Below are 19,576 nucleotides of genomic sequence, written 5' to 3'. Positions count from 1 at the left end.
TCCACAGACTACTGTGGTCCCATGGACAGGCTCTTTGGACTGCTGGGAGAAGAGACTTCTCTACAGAGTTGTGTTGTTGAAAAAGTAGCATTTAATAAGAACTACGCAATGTTCAAATAATTGTTTCTTTGTCTGCCTTGTTGTTCTAAAATGTGATAACTCAGTTGCTTTATGCCTGCAATTTTGAGAGTGATGTCTCACATTGTAGATGTTAACTAGTATGTAATACACAGAAAGGCAAAAAGTAGAACGTAAAAATACCATTGTAGTAAAAGGCTGTTCTGTTACAAGCTGGACGGCCCAGGCTCAGCTGTCAGTCCGTTTGGTTGTACATGTAAGTCCGTAGGGACACCTACTGAGGGCTTATGTAATGTTGGCACCGGCCTCTGTGGCACAGCCCCAAGAATTCCCCCTGTTACGGGATAGCCTGGAGAGTGCGCTGTGGCTGTCGATTCAAAGAGTGTAGGTCAAACGTATCAGTGACCAGGCAGCAGGAACATCTTTATCTCACCATCTCTCTCCAGTCCCCACGTCCCCCGTTGCATTACGTTGCCATGGATGTTAGACAGCGTTTCCATGGCATTGACGCTTGTTCAAGGGGAACATTGTGTGTAGGACCTGTGTGTTAGTCACTCAGTCTAATGTCATAGAACATAGACGAAGACATGCAGTACCTGTAAGGGAAAAACTGGTGACTTTCTTTCAATGGTACTCACTTTTAGCCCATGGGTTGTTCATAAAAACAGATCATTTTTATTATGTTAATGAGACAAAGCAGGCTACACCAGGAAAAAGCTTGTTTTATAACTGCACTCTTACATACATTTTTACAGTCATGGACTCCCTTTTTATAACACCACACAAACTTATATATTCAATGGCTTTTTTAGGCTTTTCTTTAAAAAGTTTCTGATATTGGTTCTCTGACAGATGTGTAAATTGTTGTTTTGTCTCCGCTCCCGGTTATTTTTACTCTCTGAGGCTACATTCTGCTAGCTCCTCTCTTGTTTCTGATTTGACCTTTGACACCTGACCTTCTGAGGTGAGTGGAATTCATAACAAAGATTAAAATTCCTAAAGGAGGTACTCATAGTACATCAATCTAGGGTCTGCTCTTGAAGAACATGCTTTTCTCATCTCCAAAGTTCTACGTTTCATAGATAGTTTTGTCACATACAAAACAAAACAAGTCCATTATATACATCCTCTATCCCATATTGCAACCACAGGTCCCTTTCCCGTGATGGTGGCAAGCGTCACAATGATTTCATGTTTGACCACCAGTGCAGTTGGAGCATCCAAGTTTTCTTCATTTCAAATCCACTCTAGTCATGCAGTCCCAAAAAATGATCTCAGATTAAATTTAGAAATCCTTTTTAACAGTTGGTCGGTTCAGCAACAAAGTCTCACCGTATTTGAGAGAGTTCTTTGAAGCGTGGTGGTCCATCAGGGGATTTGTTCCAACTGTTGAAGATTATTCCTGTTGTGTACCATCAGTTAGACAAACAACATTTTCTTAACCAGTCCATGTACACTCTTAGAAAAACATCGAACCTAAAAGGGTTCTTTGGTTGTCCCCATAGTAGAACCCTTTGAAGAACCCTTTTTGGTTCCAAGTAGAACCCTATTGGGTCCCATGTAAAACCCTTTCCACAGAGGGTTCTACATGGAACCCAAAAGGGTTCTACCTGGAACAGAAAACGGTTATCCTATGGGGACAGCCGAAGAACCATTTTGGAACCATTTTTCTAAGAGTGTAATGGTGATGTGTGCAGTTAACTCTGATTTACTGATGGAGCCTGGCAGGGACCAGGAAGAAGATGGGGGTCAGTGGGTCTGAGAGGGGTGGTTGGGGGGTAAAGGGCAGGCTGGGTGGGTGTGGGTGTCATTCATACCGGCCGGTCCACTGCGTACTGGCAAGGGCTTAGGTTTGACACGGTGTTTTGCACGGTCGGGTAGGCGAAGTTGGCATGCTGCTTGGCCTTGAGCCGGAGGCTGGCCAGGCTGGAGTTGCAGGTGTCTCTGTACATGTAAGGGCTGGCGGTGGTGGCGTAGGGGCAGGTGCTGGCGGTGACTGCGACCGAGTTCAGCGTGGGGCTATTGAGATTGTTGAGGTTGCCCAGGTTGTTGAGGCCCGAGCCGGCCACCCCAGCCACTGCCGAGGGCACCATGGAGGAGGCCATGTTCATGGAGGGGATGGAGCTGGAGGGGGAGAACATGGGCTGGGATGACAGGGGGCTTACATTCATGGAGTTGAAGAAGGGGAAGCTCTTGGCTGACAGTGGGCTGCTGGCCAGACTCTTGGTGGCCCAGTTGTTGTAAGTGTAGCCAGAGTACATGTCGTCATAGGGCTGCATTAATCCATTGAACTGGGCACCAAAGCCGTTTTTACACAGCTCAGCCTGCTGGTTCCTCTCCCTCTTCCTCCACTTGGCACGGCGATTTTTAAACCATACCTGAGAGAGAAGAACAGAGAAGGAGAAAAAGGCAAGATAATATGGGCTTTTCTTTTCAACATAATGTGAGGTGCGAAAAATTGGTATGCAATGACTGAGAATGTATATCTTTCAAAGAGTTTTGGCAAGATTCAGTATGTTGTTGCTCTGTAGACTTTCTGAAAGAAAGAACAATCCAGGCAACTAAGTTTATCATCAAACAGTCATATTAGCCATGGTTTATTAAAACGATCGGTTCACTTATTTGAATTATAAGCTCCCAGTGAAAGAAATGTCAAGCTATAGAGCTGTCTTCACATTTTGTCATTTTAAGGTCCTATTTTTAGAGGGTATCAAATGGATTAACGTTTTCTCGGCAAATCTAAAATGAAGGTACTTAATTCAGTTCCCGATTGGGGAAGTATTCATTTCTCTCTGAGCGTTCATTTTTGTGCTAGAACTTTCTCTTAATTCTCAAAAACACAAGACTTCAAAACTCCTCATTGTGTGGCAATATACCTATTATAGGAATTCAATACAGAAATGACAGAAATGGACTGTCATGTACAGTTAAAATCTAATTGTATTAATCAAATGCATATTATTCCCATGTAAATTATTCTAATTTAAATGTAAAAAGGCCACTAACACTGCTGGGGCTAACTAATCTCCCTCCCTCCCTTCATCATCTAGAACCGCTGTGCCAGGCATACAGTATCTCATCCAAACCCCCAATCTGTGGTTCTGCCAGCCAGCAGCCCAGGCATCTGTTGTGATAGTAATAGAATGCTCTGGACTATTAAATGTGTGGGTACAGTGCACATAGCAGTGAGTTTTCCATGGTACCCATTGACAGTAGGGGAAACCCCACTATTGAGGAAGACTTCTTGCCTTTTAACATGACTCTTGGGCTATGTTGTTTAGGTATCATGGAAACATCTGAATGTCAAATGGTTAGTGAATGAGGTGATTGTGGCAAACCTTACCTCACTTTCCTAAAACTGTCAAATGACTGATACAAGACACTCGCTGTGACCTAAAGTACCCACGTCCATTGCTCACGACTCCGTTTCTCTCTGAGCGTTCATTTTGTGCTGGGACTTTCTCTTTATTCTCATATAGACAAGACTTCAAACTCCTCATTAAATTGCATAAATCAAGACGACAGGAGTAGTACTCGGGATATGCAGGGGGGCATCTGCGTCCATGTGGGATTAGCAGGGAACGAGTGAGGCTCAAAAGGCCACTGCTAGACATTAGGACCAGGCCGTGTGTGGTCTGTTGTTCTTTCAAAATAACAACCAAGACTGTGTGCTATGTGACCTTTTATCTGGCCAACATGAATTTGATCCATTACTCGCCAGGCAGGCAGTGATTTTATTGTCATCCGTTGGAATGTGAGCCCACCTGCTCCACACTGGGGGACGACCAAACCACTGGGCTTAGGTCATTTTAGGGTCAGGAGCTGAGCACACTTCTGACCTTTGCGTGACACGTGAAGCCTAGTTTTAGGTTGTTGTACCTAATCCCTGGCTAGGTACACTCTTTTACATTTGTACCTTCAATTGCCTTTTTACCTTCAGAATTATGTTGAAATAATATGCTTGACTACCACAAACGTTTTGGTGAATGACATAGCTAGAGTAGAAAAGAGCCCATGTTTCAAAACAATGACTATTAGGTAACCCAAGAGGTAAAAGTCAAAATGTTAAATCCTAAAGAAAGTGGGTTTGGATTGCATTCAGACTGATGGGCACCTTTTCCCAATGTTTTATGTAATGGGGAAATAATAACAAAACTCAACCACTGGTTCAGTATTGGCTCAGTAGTGATTGTGTGGGGGACTCACCCTAACCCGTGCCTCTGTGAGGTTGGTCCACACGGCGATCTCCTCCCGTGTGCTCATGTCGGGGTAGCGGTTCCTCTGAAAGGTGGCCTCCAGCTCCTGGAGCTGCTGGCTGGTGAAGTGGGTCCTCTGCCTGCGCTGCTTCTTCTTCAGAGAGCCGTCCTCTGCGTTCGACTCATCTGTTTGGTTCTGGTGGGACTTCTCTGTGTCTGGGAGGCAACAACAGGGATGGAGAGTTACAATCAGTACAAAAAACAAGCCCAATACATTACATTTTCTACTAAGCTAAAATATGGAATCGTTTTAAGATGGCCATACCAAGGATCATTTAGCTATATGATTTTAAATTTTAGGATCCTTTTAGGTGTAAAAAAATATATTAACAAATTATTTAATGAAACATTGAATTTGGCCTTACTGCTATTAGCCCATAGAAACGCATTGAATAACAGGTTGATACATGTAGAAAACAGATAGTCAAAAAATATATCAAAGAAAGTTTGTTTTAAAAGTGTCTGACCTATATCTGAGAGATATAAGATCAGGATTTTATTTTATTCAATGATCCATGTCTAAAAAATAATTGGGGCACTAAACTACTTCCATATATACCTACAGTACAGACAAGTCTTGTGAGGTTTGTGGTCGTCCTAGAGCAAAACATGTATGTGTTCGTGAGAGTCTCACCTTTCCATAGAGGGGTCATACAGTATTAGTGTGTAGCCCAAACTGTTCAGACGCTACAGACAGAAGTTGGCACATTGGCGGTACCAATTTCAGACGAGTCCCGTGACGCTTGTGGGGGCAGTAGCAAAACGGAAAACACCATCACGTTCGTGAGAGTCTCATCTTTTCATAGAGTGGTCATGTTAGTTTTTGTAGGCCAAACCGTTCTTACGCACAGACGTTTTCGTAAGAAGACCGATTATCGCAATGTCTCATGGTCTGACAAACACCGTGGTGGGGGATTGAGACGCAGCCCATGCAAAACAAAAACAGATACCTCTATCTTAAACAGACTCAGATTCTGATGGGGATTTTTTTATTACACTAATTGTATTTCAGCAGGGGGCATGAACATCGACTGTAGTGGGATAAATGATTAAAGCATGGGAAAAAAGTTGAGAAAGCACGTACGACTTTAACTCAATCTAAATGACAGGCATATTTCAATTCCCATTCAATTGTCAAGTATTTTTGCACAAGAGCACCAATCATCTCTACAGAGTGAAGTGTCTTTCCATTGAAAAGTGATCACACTTCTCACAGTTTTCTCCAAAGCATATTGGCAATAGTCTGTGACTAATTTAGACCGTCATGTTACCAGGTGTGCTCTTTTATTTGAAATTAATTAACTTAATGGACATACTTTCCCATGCTATTTGAAAAAAGTTTTTATTTATATTTTCTTCTAATAATATGCCAAATTGTTAACAGTTTCCACCTCAGACTTTTGCAGTTCTGTTTGCAATATTACAAGATTCATGGACTGCGTTTATGTATCCTCTTTTCAGAGTTGTCTAAAATGAATCAATAATTGAAATTGCCCGTGAAACCCGCTTGGCACTAACACCAGAACCAATCAGACATGTTATGTCTGCCCAAGATCCTTTCTCTCTTCATCTGAGTTCCGCAATTGGAGGACCCCACAGAAAGAGTGAAATTAGTTGGCTACCTAATCCCAGGGATCAGGCTTTTGTTACCGGGCAGGTTTCGGACTGTTTGGCAAGGGCTTAGCTCTCTGGGAGCAGTTAGAAATAGTCAGCAGGGTTTAAAAGACTCCACAGGGCCACTGGAAAAACCAATAGGACCAGGCCTTTGCTCTTATCTACTAGTAAACTGACACTGGTTTAGCCATCATTTGGCCAAAAACCATTTCCCCTCCAATGTCACAATACAGAAAAGAGGGCAGACCTTGAAAACCTACTATAAAGCAATCTCAGTGATGAGAGTAAATAAAGTCAATTTATTTTGCTTTTTCTGATTACGGATTACGCTGTTCTTGATCTCCAAGTAGAATATACAGCTTCGTAGAAAAGTGTTACTTTACTCACTGACATAATGCAAATACAATGAATATGAATAGCTGTTTTGTTTTTCACGTGTAATACATTGCCACAGGCATATCAATCAATTGGCTACACTACACACACCTACAGTGCACGGGCTAATATATATTCATGGTGTACAAATGTATAGAAGAAGGCATATGTCTGGCAAATACTGTATACCTTTGCAGCTTTTTGTAACAGCAACTTATTTGGTCAAACTGCCAGTCAATCAGCCAGCAAACAAACCAACCAACCAAATAATAGTCAGTCCCCACCACCACTTGCACAACTGATGAGATGTCGGAGAGTCAGTTGGAGAAGCAATGTCCTGTATCCACTAACCACTGGAACAACATGTCAGTCGAACACTGACTCAATTTTAGAGCGACCCTAAACATGATGATGAAAACTAATAGAGAGTTTTAGAGCAACGAGATGATAAATGCATGGGTTTAAGGGCTTTACAGTAAATTAGCATTATTGAGGAGCATATATAGAAGCCCCCGTTCCACTCATCATATTTCTTTGAAAGTTGTTTCAGCCTGACAGGCTGAGATATTCTCAGCACTAGAATGTCTGAAGCCCTGTTGGAGGGGGATTTATGAGTGCCAACCACACAGCAGACTTAGTTGTTAGGCAATTCAATCTGAATGTATATGCTTGACCCATTGGACAGGCAGAAAAGCACCAATGTAGCAGCATACTGTGTCTATATATCCAAATGCATGCACACATGCTTTGAAATACATGCATAGATACCCACAAATGCTGATGTATAATATAGCCTCTCTAGGCTGCTCATAATGCACCAAGGACCCTGCAATCTGAAGCATGTTCTAATCACTAGGGGTGTCCTCATTTTGTGAAAGAAATGATACATTCCCAAGTTGTATATTATCAAAAGGGGCTGAATAAAATAAGCCTACTGTAGCCAAACCTCTGTATCTACACAGCATGTGTGTCATTTATTAACATTTTGCTCATTTTGAAACTTCAGAGATGCCACTTGAGTGTGCTATTGCCCATGTGACATTTGTCAGTCAATAAGGCCAAATTCGAAGTGGGAGGGGGGGTGACATTTCTGGGGTGGCAGGTAGCCTAGTGGTTAGAGCGTTGGGCCAGTAACAGAAGGGTTTCTAGATCGAATCCCTGAGCTGACAAGGTAAAAATCTGACATTCTGCCCCTGAACAAGGCAGTTAATCCACTGTTCCCCTGTAGGCCATCATTGTAAATAAGACGTTGTTCTTAACTGACTTGCCTAAAGGTTAAATAATGAAATTAAGTGGATAGAATATTTCAGAGGTGATGCCCAGGTGTCTGTCATCATGGAGATACAGTTTATTTAATAAATATATATACACTGAACAAATAACCATTTAAGTGGACATTGAAAAAAATAACTAATTGGTTGACATTTCTAACAATATCCAATATCACACGAAAGAACAATGAATGAACTGCTTGTTTATTTTTCTACATGTAATTTCAACTAGCTAAACCTTTTCTAGAATAAACATTCCGTAGTCAGTGAACAAAACAAGTAGGCTACATTGGAAATATTGCCACTTGATATTTTGGCCTCTATGCCTCATTATGTTGATGCTAGGTTATAGTGCGTAATCCATGGTTCACATTTAGGCGTTCTCCTAAATCCCTGCACTCACTCAGGACCGTCCATTTCGGAGTAAGTTTACATTAGTCACACTTTATGGGGTCTGTTGCAGACGCTGGATCCACAGAGATGTCATCTATTAGACCGCACCGGTATCACAAATATTTGCTTTTTCTCTGGCATAATTTGTTATAAAGTGACATGCAGACTGTTGAAATGCAGAGGCAGACATTTAGCTTTCAAGCCTGAGCAATAGTTGCTCAGGATATTCTTGTATGTCTATGACTTTAGGCTTATTTCCGTTCATTATGTGTTTTAGCTTCTAGGTTTTAATTGAGAGTGATTAAAATATCAGTGTGCAAAGAAACGCACAATCCAAAATTCCACAAAGCTGCTTCTCCGCCAACGCGCAAGGGGTTCATGACAGATGTTTACAGTAGCTTCCATTAAAGTCTCGCAGTTAATAACCCTTGCTTTATAAAAGACAAGCGTGAAGAATGAACTTGCAATTTCAGTTCATGAAGGAAAAGGACAAGTATCTAATGTGAATCATATAGGTTTCTATGCGCAGTACAAAATAACACATTTGGATTCGAATAATATTGGCATTCAAGTTAAGAAATTACAAATGTGGCAACAGTAGCCTAAGAAGCAAGCCAATTAATATCATTACATTGATATCCACATATAATTACGGACACTATTGGCTACAATAATAATAGGTATTGCAAGCTATAAACAACTTTAGAAAAGCATCGTGATGTTGTTTTTATGATTATGATTAATCTTATTAATCGTATTATTATTATTATATTAGGCTATTATTATTAGGCCTATTATTATACAAGTGTTTGATTGGTCGGCCTACATGCATGAACATATAGCCTAAGCCTATTCATCCGCAATTTCAGTCTGAGGACATCGGTCAAACACTCCTTTAATGTATATGCATGGTATACGTGGAAACTAACCGCTGTTGTCTTGGCCTTTGCATCCCTGATCATGTTGTGGGGTCCCGGAGTCCGAGAGCGATAGCGCCGGGCTACGGGCTTCACTGTCCGTCAGAAGGTTAAAATCCATAACCCCGGCCTCCAGGCTCTGCAACAGCAAGGCAATACATTTCAGCATAAATCAATATGGCAACATAATACAAGCATCCTCACCTCACTTTTGGCCTCCAACCTAATTGACAATACAAAATAAACAACTAGAAAAATAAACAACTTGAAAGAACAAGAAATGATTACAATAATTATGTTGATAATAATTTTTATAATAAGCCTGAATTGTAATATAACAAATGCTTGGACAGTTAAAATGTTTTAGGCCTACAGCATGTTTTACATTTCAATATCAACACAGATTAACTAGGGAATAACTATGCATATCACACTTCCTTTACGTGGTAAAATCTTTACAAACTGCTAGTGCTAATCATGTAGGCTACAGTATGAGCAGGATTTAGAATATTCTCATATTTTGATAACATTCACGTTGCTGGTGGACTTTATTCATGATACAAGACGATCTCTGAAATAGCCTACCTATTCGATTAAGGGTGTGTTCGTAAATTCACTGCCCTCATAGTGCGCTCTGGGCATTCGTAAATTCAGAGCGATGTCAGATTGTCCGTTCGTAAATTCAGATCGTTTCACTATAGGAGCGTAGAGTTGATCTTAGCGTTCTGGCCTCAACAGCAGTCAAGCACCCAAGCTAACTGGCTAAAATTGGCTAGCTTGCTAGCTACTTCCAGACACAAATAAGAGAACACCCCACTCTGAACATTTTACTCGTACTAGGAGAGCTGGTTAGGCTGTTTTAATGTTATCTAGAGCGCTGGTGACTGTAACTGTGCTGCCTGCAACAGTTTAATGGCGTTTTTTTGTCGACGTTTACTGACATGGGTCAGATTCCACGGGTGTTGCCTGTTCGTAAATTGTCAGTTATTCTGCGCTCTCGCACAATCAGATGAGAGTGCTCTGAAATCGGAGTAGATAGCCAGAGTGAATTTACGAACGCACGCTAAATGTCGGCCTATATTACGTTGTAATAACTACGAATGTGTTCTGTTACTGTTAGTTCTATTTTTGTTCATTTGGAGTTATAGTGGTAAAATATATGACCCGAATAGCATCCTCGTGAGGGAGGCTGATACGCAATGAAGCCTAAAATAACAGGTCGTTTATTTATACAAGCGTAGTTAACACCTTGAAGATATGGGGGACACAATCGCTCCCTCAAAGCTTCTTGATATTTATGATGTCGTGTTACGTTTAACGACGGGGGTAGGTTCCAATCCACTTAGCCGCCTCTCAACCCCTTTCCAGGCGTTCTCAAATTGGAGCTAATTGGTCTTTGCCTTGTACAAAAATTATTGTAGTAACACTGCCTCAACCATGTGCCATAAGTGACGGCGTATGTGTGTTTGTGTGTGTGTGTGTGTGTGTGTGTTTGTGTGCATTTGTACTGTGGTTCAGCAAAATGAAGGCAGTTATATACAGTACAATTAAAAACATTAAATTACATTTCACAACAGATTTCACAACACATTAAGTGTGTGCACTCAGGCCACTACTCTACTACCACACATGACAACACAAAGTACATGTGTATCTGTATGTATAGGGCTTATGTTATCTGTGTGTGTGTCTCATCACAGTTCCCGCTGATACATAAGGTGTATTTTTATCATTTTTTAAAATCTGATTTGACTGTTTATGTGTGTATGCATGTATTTAAATCAGCCTTCTTCATGCCGGTCTCTGTCACTCTATAAGCCCCTCATTAGCTGTGCACCCTTTGACTCCTCTGGTGTGTCTCTGTGAACTATGATGTGAACGAATCACATGGTGGCCCATAGTGGCATAACATCAAACCTCACTCACTTGAGCTGGATACTCACTGGAGAAACATGCAGTTAAATGTCAAACTTAAAGTGAGCTTCAAGTTCCTTGACGTCCACATCACTAAGGACCTATCATGGTCCAAACACACCAAGACAGTCGTGAAGAGGGCACGACAACACCTATTCCCCCTCAGGAGGCTGAAAAGATTTGTCATGGGACCTCGGATCCTCAAAAAGATCTCCAGCCTCCCAAGTCATAGACTGTTCTCTCTGCTACCGCACGGCAAGCGGTACCAGAGTGCCAAGTCTGGACCAAAATGCTCCTTAACAGCTTCTACCCCCCAAGCTATAAGACTGCTGAACAATTATTCAAATGGATACCCAGACTATTTGCTTTGATCCCCTTTTTTTATTCGAATGTATTTTTTATTTTTTGCACTGACTCTCTTGCACAGGCTCGATGTACACTCACTGGGCTATAACCACACACTCACACATACTACACTGACACTCCCAACACACACACACGGACATACATACACACACACGGACACAGAGACAAAACACACACGCACATGCATATTGACGCCACACACACACACACACACACACACACACACACACACACACACACACATTTGCATTCACATTCCTTCACACTCTTCACATACGCTGCTGCTACTCTCTGTTTATTATCTAAGCCTACAGTAGTCATGTTACACCTACCTACATGTACATATTACCACAATCACCTTGACTAATCCCTGCACATTGACTCAATACCGGTACCCCTTGTATATAGCCTTGTTATTGTTATTTTATTTTGTTACTATATTTCCTTTAATTTCCTTTAATAAAATGTTTCCTACCTACTTTTTAAAAACTCTGCACTTTTGGTTAAGGGCTCGTAAGTAAGCATTTCACAGTGCATGTGACAAATAACATTTGATTTGATATGATTTGAACCACATTTCCCAGTCATTTTCATTCAAGTACAAGTACGGTACTGAGTGGGGGCTCTGATCTGATCAACCAACTTGCTGACCATCAGAATTTGCAGACTAACTTGGACAGCTTGTTCTCAGTTTGAATGGTAAACACAATAAATCCTCAAACTGATTAATCATATCAAGCAAATACTAGCTGTATTTCCGTTTCCCCGAATTCTTTCCATTTCTACAGAATATCCCTGACAGCAATCTGCTCCTCTATGCGAGTGTCTCTGCCCCAGAGATCTTAGAAGAAGCCCTACACTCAGAAAAACGTGCTATCTAGAACCTAAAAGGGTTCTTCTGCTGTTCCCATAGGAGAACCCTTTGAAGAACCCTTTTTGGTTCCACATAGGACCCTTTCCACAGAGTGTTCTACATGGAACCCAAAAGGGTTCTACGTGAAACCAAAAAGGGTTCTCCCAGGAACCAAAAAGGGTTCTCCTGCGGGGACAGCCGAAGAACCCCTTTGGAACCCTTTTTTCTAAGAGTGTACATGATGAAGCCTCGTGCTGTGTTCTTTATGCACATCTCCATACATGTACGCCTATCAACATATTTGTATTCCACTTCAAAGAGTTGAAGAACTGCAGGAATAAAACAAGTGTTTATGATATGTCATGTTGGTCGACACTTTAAGATTTGCATTCACCATGATGGAAAAAGCAACAGAAGACAAGAGTTCAACTAAAAATATACACTTATGTTCAAGCATTTTTTAAAGTTTCATTGCATCATGTTTTTAGCAGTTATAATTTAGTATCTCATTATGAAATATAAAACGTTATGCTGTTTGGTACAAGTAGAGAAATATCAATACATTCTTATGCCAATGTAGTCCTCAATGTTTTAGAATCCTTATTGTGTATTATAAATCACAGTACACCTATTGTACCGTCACCCTTAGTTTATGACATGACATAGATCATCCATGACTTATACATGTAACAATCCGTCAATGCTTTTGAAGAGTAAAGACCTTGTAAGCCCATATCCAATCACAACTGCATGGGAGACACAGGGGGCAGTGTTGTGATCATGTGCTTATTGCACTAATACAGGTATAATTTGACATGTGAAAAGAGCCATGCCAAAGCGATCCTTCACAAAATATAAAGCATTTTGGAATTATTCTATGGTGTTAGTTTCTTTCCCAAAGGCTTTGTTCTGGCCCATAGGTGAGAAGTGAGATTGCGGATAAGGTCAAATCTCACAGAGAGATTGCTTTACAAAATATACTTATTTTGCGTTGAGGCGATAGTACTAATAAGGTTCTGGTTTTGTGGGTTATAGTTGACTTGCAGGTCAAATGGTATTTCAGTTGATTGTTTCAACTTTGATATAAAATATTTATCTGAGGTCAATACAAAAGTAACATTGCTTATCATTAAGTACATTTAAGTCATCAAATATAATTACTGCTTAGGATTCTCTATTGTGTAAGCTTGTTAAAAATGCAATGTAAGGTTGTTGAAATCAAAAATCTGGTATGGGCCAAAGACATATCCGTTTGGTCTACAACCAAGACCTAAACTGAAAAAGAACGCATCCAATCTCATTGCAAAGCAACCCACCGAAAAACTCAGAGGCTACTTGCCTGAAAGAGAGCAACAGCTGCTGTCCTTTGTGTATAGGCTACGCCACCAGAGAAGTCCAGTATTTTGGTCAGAAATATGAATATGACACTGTCAGATACATATCCTTTGACAGTGATGTATGGGACCGTGTCATAGCAGTGCTGACAGAGGCTGGGCAGCTTGGCAGAGAGTGCGGGTGACGCACGCCCGCATTTAGTCTAGAACAAGGTATCAGTGCCTCCTTCCGAGGCACGATATGACATATTTTGTATTCCAAATGAAGTCCCTTCGCTAGATTTAGATAAGGCCAACAACCCATCATGGTGATGGGCCTAACAAAGACACATGGATATAACTGAAAATAAGCTTTTATGAATTTCAAGAGACCCTGTATGGGATGTCCCCAGTTCAATAAATAATGGTGTGTTATTTAGTTGCAAGTGCATACATTTTATAAAGGTGCCTTGGTTAATTATACCAATCATTTCCGTTCATATTTGACAACATCTGTCACAATATCAATGAATTACTTCACCTAACGTCTATATAAATATTACAATTTCACCATGGTGGCTCGTTTAATTTATTAAAGAAATTTGTATAAATATGTAGGCCTAGAGTTGAGGATGACTGATTATTTTGCACTCTATTTCAACTTCATCCATAAGTTACTCGTAATAGAGACAGACTGTACATAGCCTTGCTCACCCATTGAAATGAGTGATGTCAATCCAGTAGAGTAATATATTACAATTGGAATCCTTACAGCAAATGATGATACTATTCATAGTCAGGTTAGATCATTATTTTGTTGTTGTTCAATGGTCTACAAATCAAGTACAGTTGTAAAGACATTTGACAATATTTGACATTTATAGGCCTACTATGTTGATAGAGCTGTAACAGATTCTTGATCGTAACCTGCTATGCTGAAATGTTACAGGCAAATTGCTCGTCTGACAAACATAACCCATAGCAATTCACTGAGTGAACTTGGTACTTTATTAGAAGTACCCTGATTTGTTCTAAGGGCTTGCGCTCGTGCTCGTGCACCATGCAATGTTCATTTTGGGATCACCACCACTTTTGCATCCAAATTCCATCTCTGTGTTCCTCTGTTTTCTGTCTCAACGATGGCTTTAATACAGCGTAAAACATTGATGTGACCACAGATGGAAGTGTATGTTTACTCATAGTCTTATGAACTGAATGAAGTATACTCGTGTTCAACTGAGCAAATCAACATTAAGTAGGAGTCGATGCGAGATGGGGTGTGTAGTTTGCATAAGTAGAGTGCCTTAAGCAGTACAACACCGGGCTCATTAAAATATATATCTAATAATAAAAAATAATGGAAGCAGAAATCCTCTCATTTTTCCGAAGATTGGTGGGTCCATCTGTTGGTAAGGCAGAGGCTCACTGCTTACATTTCCACGACTTGTGCATGCCTTGGAATTATTCATAAAAACGCGTTGAGAATTAATTCCCTGGATTAAGACTTGATTAAGATGTATGTCACTTTGCTGTCTGAGAATTTATTAAAGGCCTCCTCGAGGAGGCGGCAGATGGAATTTCGGCCCAATGTTTGTAGATGTTAATTTCTCCCCTCCTAACAAACATTTGCATATGACTGGGAGGGTCAAAGCGAAGTTTCTCAACATGCGCACAACAAACTCGGATTTCTCAAACTCCAAGTTAGTCAATGGATAGTAATGCTATCCATGTTAATTCGATGTTATAAAGTCCATATAATAATAATAATGATACGTTTTATTATAGGCTATTATTATCATTAATATAAATGTTTTATTACAGATTATTTGCCAATAAATGACAGTTGATTGGGCTGATAGGCCTTTGTGAAAAACGTTATAGCTTTGCCTAGGCATTCATATTCACAATAAAACATTTTCAATTAAGAAACAGAAAGCAATCTGAAAGAGGAGCAATTCAAAATATCAGTTATAGCCTACTATATCTATCGCTCATAGAATCGAATAATAATTATATATATTTTGAATGAAATGTATGCAAAATGTAATGCAAAATCAGGCCAATTTTTTTTTAAATGTTTTAAATACATTTTTATTTCACCTTTATTTAACCAGGTAGGCCAGTTGAGTACAAGTTCTCATTTCCAACTGCGACCTGGCCAAGAGAAAGCAAAGCAGTGCGATCAAGTCAGTTAACAAGTAGTCTACTACGTAGGGACAATTAAACAATTTCAACAATGAATAGGCATATAAGAAACAACTTTTAGGCTAACTGTCACATGGCTGAGGCCCATAGCATGATCACATTTTACAAGTGAAAATTATAAGACCGAGAATAATAGGTTATTTGGAAGGCATGCTTGCACTTGCACCCTAAATTATAGGCCTATCCCTTGTCGCAGTTTAATTCAACAGTATTCCATGCTTTGTCGCTGAATTAACAGAATAGACTACGCCAAAATCTTTCGTTCAAACAGCTCAGTGGTTTTAATTTCAAAACCGGATGATTCCGTAATACAAATATATTATTTACAATACAGTCAAATGATCTCATCTGATATGCCCTTGATCTTTAACTTCACTTGTGAGGTGGTACATGTCAGACTGAAAACCACAAAATAACATGCAATTAAAAAGTTGCACGGCCTAAATAATGCAATCTTGGTGCCATATCACTTGTTAAATAAATTATAATGGTTGGCCATATGACCTTGAGTAAAATCGAATTAATGGAGTGACACTTGTTGCAGATGTGCAAATCAGTTCAACGTTGTAGGCTGTTTTTTTCTTATTCACACTCAATAAATATCTGTATATATCTGTATATATATATATTTGTGGTATATATATATATGTATATGTATATATAAATGTATATAGATCTACCATATCTAGGCCAAGATGTTTAAGACACGTTGCTAGCAAAGGCTAAATAAATTTTAATTGTCACGTCAATTTATTCACATTTCTGTATGGCATCTCTCTAAATAATATATTAATTATTGTAAACATCTATATAGTTAGAATGTAGGCTAAATGTAGGCTAAATAAGTAGGCTAAATAAAGTTGAATTCGTCAGGTATATCCTCTTTAGATATATGTTTTCCATTTTGTTACGCAGATAGGCAAATAGGCCACACACATGGATAGACCCAACAAAGGATTGTTAGCCTATATGAAACAATAGCAGTGCGTTCTTTATAGGCCTGTTTTGTTACTTTAATATAATGTTTAATTTGCTATAAATTCGTCATAACAAAGGAAATAAACTGAATACGTTTATGTTCAGGGGAGAGTGAGTGCACGCACGCATGTTTGTACGGAGAGAGTTCCGAGGCCTAGACCGGAGCGGGCAGAGGGTAGAAACTGTGTTTTTCTTTCTTGTGGATCGGGAGCACCTGCCACCTATCAATTTCGGATAGACCCTCAAATATTTTTTGACCTAAGACATATTCTCACAGAGAGCGCTCTCCCATGTAAGTCAAAACTTAACTATGTGTTTTTACATTGTGGTGATTTAGTGGTTAGACCGTTGGGCCAGTAACCGAAAAGTTGCTGGATCGAATCCCTGAGCTGACAATGTAAAAATATGTCGTTCTACCCCTGAACAAGGCAGTTAACCCACTGTTCCCCGATAGGCCGTCATTGTAAATAAGAATACATTTTTAGCAGAAGCACGTATCAATAATTTACAGTAACATGCACATACATTTTCGAAAGTATTTGTACCAGTCCCTCGTGGGTATCGAAACCCCAACCCTGGCCTGGCAAGCGCCATGACCTACCGCCGGAGCCACACCGGAATTAATGCATAGCATTTCGAAAGCACTTATAATTTGGACAAACAATGAGCAAAATGTGTTATATATTCCGATCAATGCTGACATAGGCCTACTAACTCTACCATACAGCATATTTGTTCCAGAAAACTATTTTATTTAGATTTATAAGGATGGAAACTGTGACTTATGTTAACTTAATTAAAGCAAATTAACAATTCACAAGAGGAGCAGATGCAAGGTTTAAAAAGTGTATCCCCTAAAATCTACTGAAGACATGAATCAATGCCAAAATTACACTCTAATGTTAGATAAATTGTGGTCTACATTTCCAGTTTTATTGTCAAAGTAAACAGGCTAGGCCTAATAGATGTTTGTTTCATTCAGCTAGGACATGCACATTTGGTTATAGTAACATTGAGCACTCTTATCACACAACTTTGAGTTTGTAAGTGCTGGACAGATGTGATGTGACAGGTCATCATCATCTTCATCATCATGAATAATGAGCTAAAGTAAACTGTAAACATGAATCTATTTATTTACCCTGCTCTGCTCAATACGTTTAACCACCTAAATCATGGTAAAGGTGTTAACGAGTAGCCTATACTTTTAGTCCATCGCATCAGAGTAACTTGCTGGTAAAGTTTGAGTTCGTGAGGTAGCCTGGCTATGTTTAAGACTAGCAACCCACTATGTGATGTAGCTATAGGCTTCGTTATGGATTTACATGATGGTTCAAACAATGGTGATCTAGTCTAGTCTAATTCGCTTGCCTAATGCACATGCTAATGCACATGCTGACATAACATTCAGTCAGACACAACCATGACGTTTGAAGTTTACTGGGAGAATGAAACTATCATACGCGCACTTACATGAAATCCTGGTCTGGTCTGGTTAAATTAATCCCCCGAAAAGGCAAGCTTGATGTATAGGTTAATGATTGTCCGAATGAGATGCTGCTGACATGAAGTTCCTCCGGCTGTAAAGTAAAAAAGTGACAGTTTCCTTCTTTCAATGTTGTCAGACATGAAGGCAGTCGAAGAGTGAAAGCCTGAACCCCATACAGCGGGGGGAATGACTTTATGCTAAATATCTTGTGCGACAAGTCCACTACAGAAAGGACTGCCCACTTCACTTCACAGCTTTTACTTGTCCCCCACAACCCACACAGTGCACGCTCGTGCGCAAGGAACCCCCACGCACTAAAGCACGCACGCACGCACGCACACACACAAACTCTCTCTCTCGCGCGCTCTACATCGCTTTATCTTGCAGCCATGCATGCACTCTCACACGAATGCGCCCTCTACCCAACACTTTCCTCTGTAGCCTCGGCTTGCATTGCGTTTCGATTAGTCCAGCTGATATCCATCCGAGTCAAAGTAGCCAATTCACACAAACGTCGATTCAACGTCTATCCCACGTTGGTTCAACGTAATTTCAGTGTGTCCAGGGTATTTTTTTTAGTATTTAAAAAAAAATCGTTACAAAAAACGTACTACAATATTTACGTTTTTTGTTTGGATGTGTCATCTTCGGGGCGGCAGGTAGCCTAGTGGTTAGAGCGTAAGGGCAGTCACCAAAAGGTTGCTGGGTCAATTCCCCGCGCTGACAAGTCTGTTGTTCTGCCCCTGAACATGGTAGGCAGTCATTGTTAATAAGAACGTCTTCTTAACTGACTTGCGTAGTTAAACAAAAAATATATATTGATACAGACTCCTAGACTTTTTCCCACATTTTGTGGAATTCCAAAATTGATAAAAATTGATATTTTTTCCTCTACACGAAAACAGGTTTCAGAAATTTTGGCAAATGTATTAAAAATAAGTAACAGAAATAGCTTATTTACATAAGGATTCAGACCTTTTCCTATAATACTCGAAATTGAGCTCAGGTGCATCCTGTTTCCATTGATCATCCATGCAATGTTTCTACAACTTGATTGGAGTCCACCTGTGGTAAATTCGATCGATTGGACATGATTTGGAAAGGCACACACCTGTCTATATAAGGTCCCACAGTTGACAGTGCATGTCAGAGCCAAAACCAAGCCATGAGGTCGAAGGAATTGTCCAGAGAGCTCCCAGACAGGATTGTGTTTAGGCACAGATCTGGGGAAGGGTACCAACAAATGATACAGCATTGAAGGTCCCCAAGAACACAGAGGCCTCTATCATTCTTAAATGGAAGAAGTTTGGAACCACCAAGACTCTTCCTAGAGCTGGCCACCCCGGCAAACTCAGCAATTGGGGAGAAGGGCATTGGTCAGGGATGTGACCAAGAACTCGATGGTCACTCTGACAGAGCCCCAGAGTTCCTCTGTGGAGATGGGAGAACCTTCCAGAAGGACAACCATCTCTGCAGCACTTGAACCCGATCGAACATCTCTGGAGAAACCTGAAAATAGCTGTACCACGATTCCCCAAATACAGGTGTGCCAAG

The 19,576-nt window shown here is 40.2% G+C and overlaps 1 protein-coding gene across 2 annotated transcripts; it reads right to left on the bottom strand.

Moving 5' to 3' along the window:
• Positions 1 to 728: 728 nt before the first annotated feature.
• LOC111978714 (pituitary homeobox 3-like) lies at positions 729 to 18,232 on the bottom strand. 2 transcript variants are annotated; one of them, XM_024008929.2, is made up of 5 exons: positions 18,007 to 18,232; positions 15,451 to 15,504; positions 8,917 to 9,043; positions 4,285 to 4,490; positions 729 to 2,456 (listed from the first exon to the last, which is right to left on the bottom strand). In XM_024008929.2, the coding sequence occupies exons 3-5, from the start codon at positions 9,023 to 9,025 to the stop codon at positions 1,890 to 1,892; spliced, it is 882 nt and encodes a 293-aa protein (XP_023864697.1). In that variant the 5' UTR covers positions 9,026 to 9,043; positions 15,451 to 15,504; positions 18,007 to 18,232; the 3' UTR covers positions 729 to 1,889. The 2 variants fall into 2 exon arrangements, with proteins under 2 accessions (XP_023864697.1, XP_023864696.1); XM_024008928.2 differs by lacking the exon at positions 15,451 to 15,504 and having other exon boundaries at positions 18,007 to 18,231.
• Between the last annotated feature and the right edge of the window lie 1,344 nt (positions 18,233 to 19,576).

This window comes from Salvelinus sp. IW2-2015, linkage group LG18 (genome assembly GCF_002910315.2).
Source record: "Salvelinus sp. IW2-2015 linkage group LG18, ASM291031v2, whole genome shotgun sequence".
Lineage (NCBI taxonomy): Eukaryota > Metazoa > Chordata > Actinopteri > Salmoniformes > Salmonidae > Salvelinus > Salvelinus sp. IW2-2015.
Note: the sequence above shows the minus strand (reverse complement) of the source record. Positions and strands in the feature narration are given on the sequence as shown.

Bases quoted from the DNA above. Each gene is read 5' to 3' on its own strand.
- LOC111978714 (XM_024008929.2), bottom strand. From the start codon at position 9,025: ATGGATTTTAACCTTCTGACGGACAGTGAAGCCCGTAGCCCGGCGCTA. The intron at 4,491-8,916 runs GTTAGTTTCCAC...GTTGCCTCCCAG, and splicing joins CAAAGGCCAAGACAACAGCG to ACACAGAGAAGTCCCACCAG. The intron at 2,457-4,284 runs GTGAGTCCCCCA...CTTCTCTCTCAG, and splicing joins TCACAGAGGCACGGGTTAGG to GTATGGTTTAAAAATCGCCG.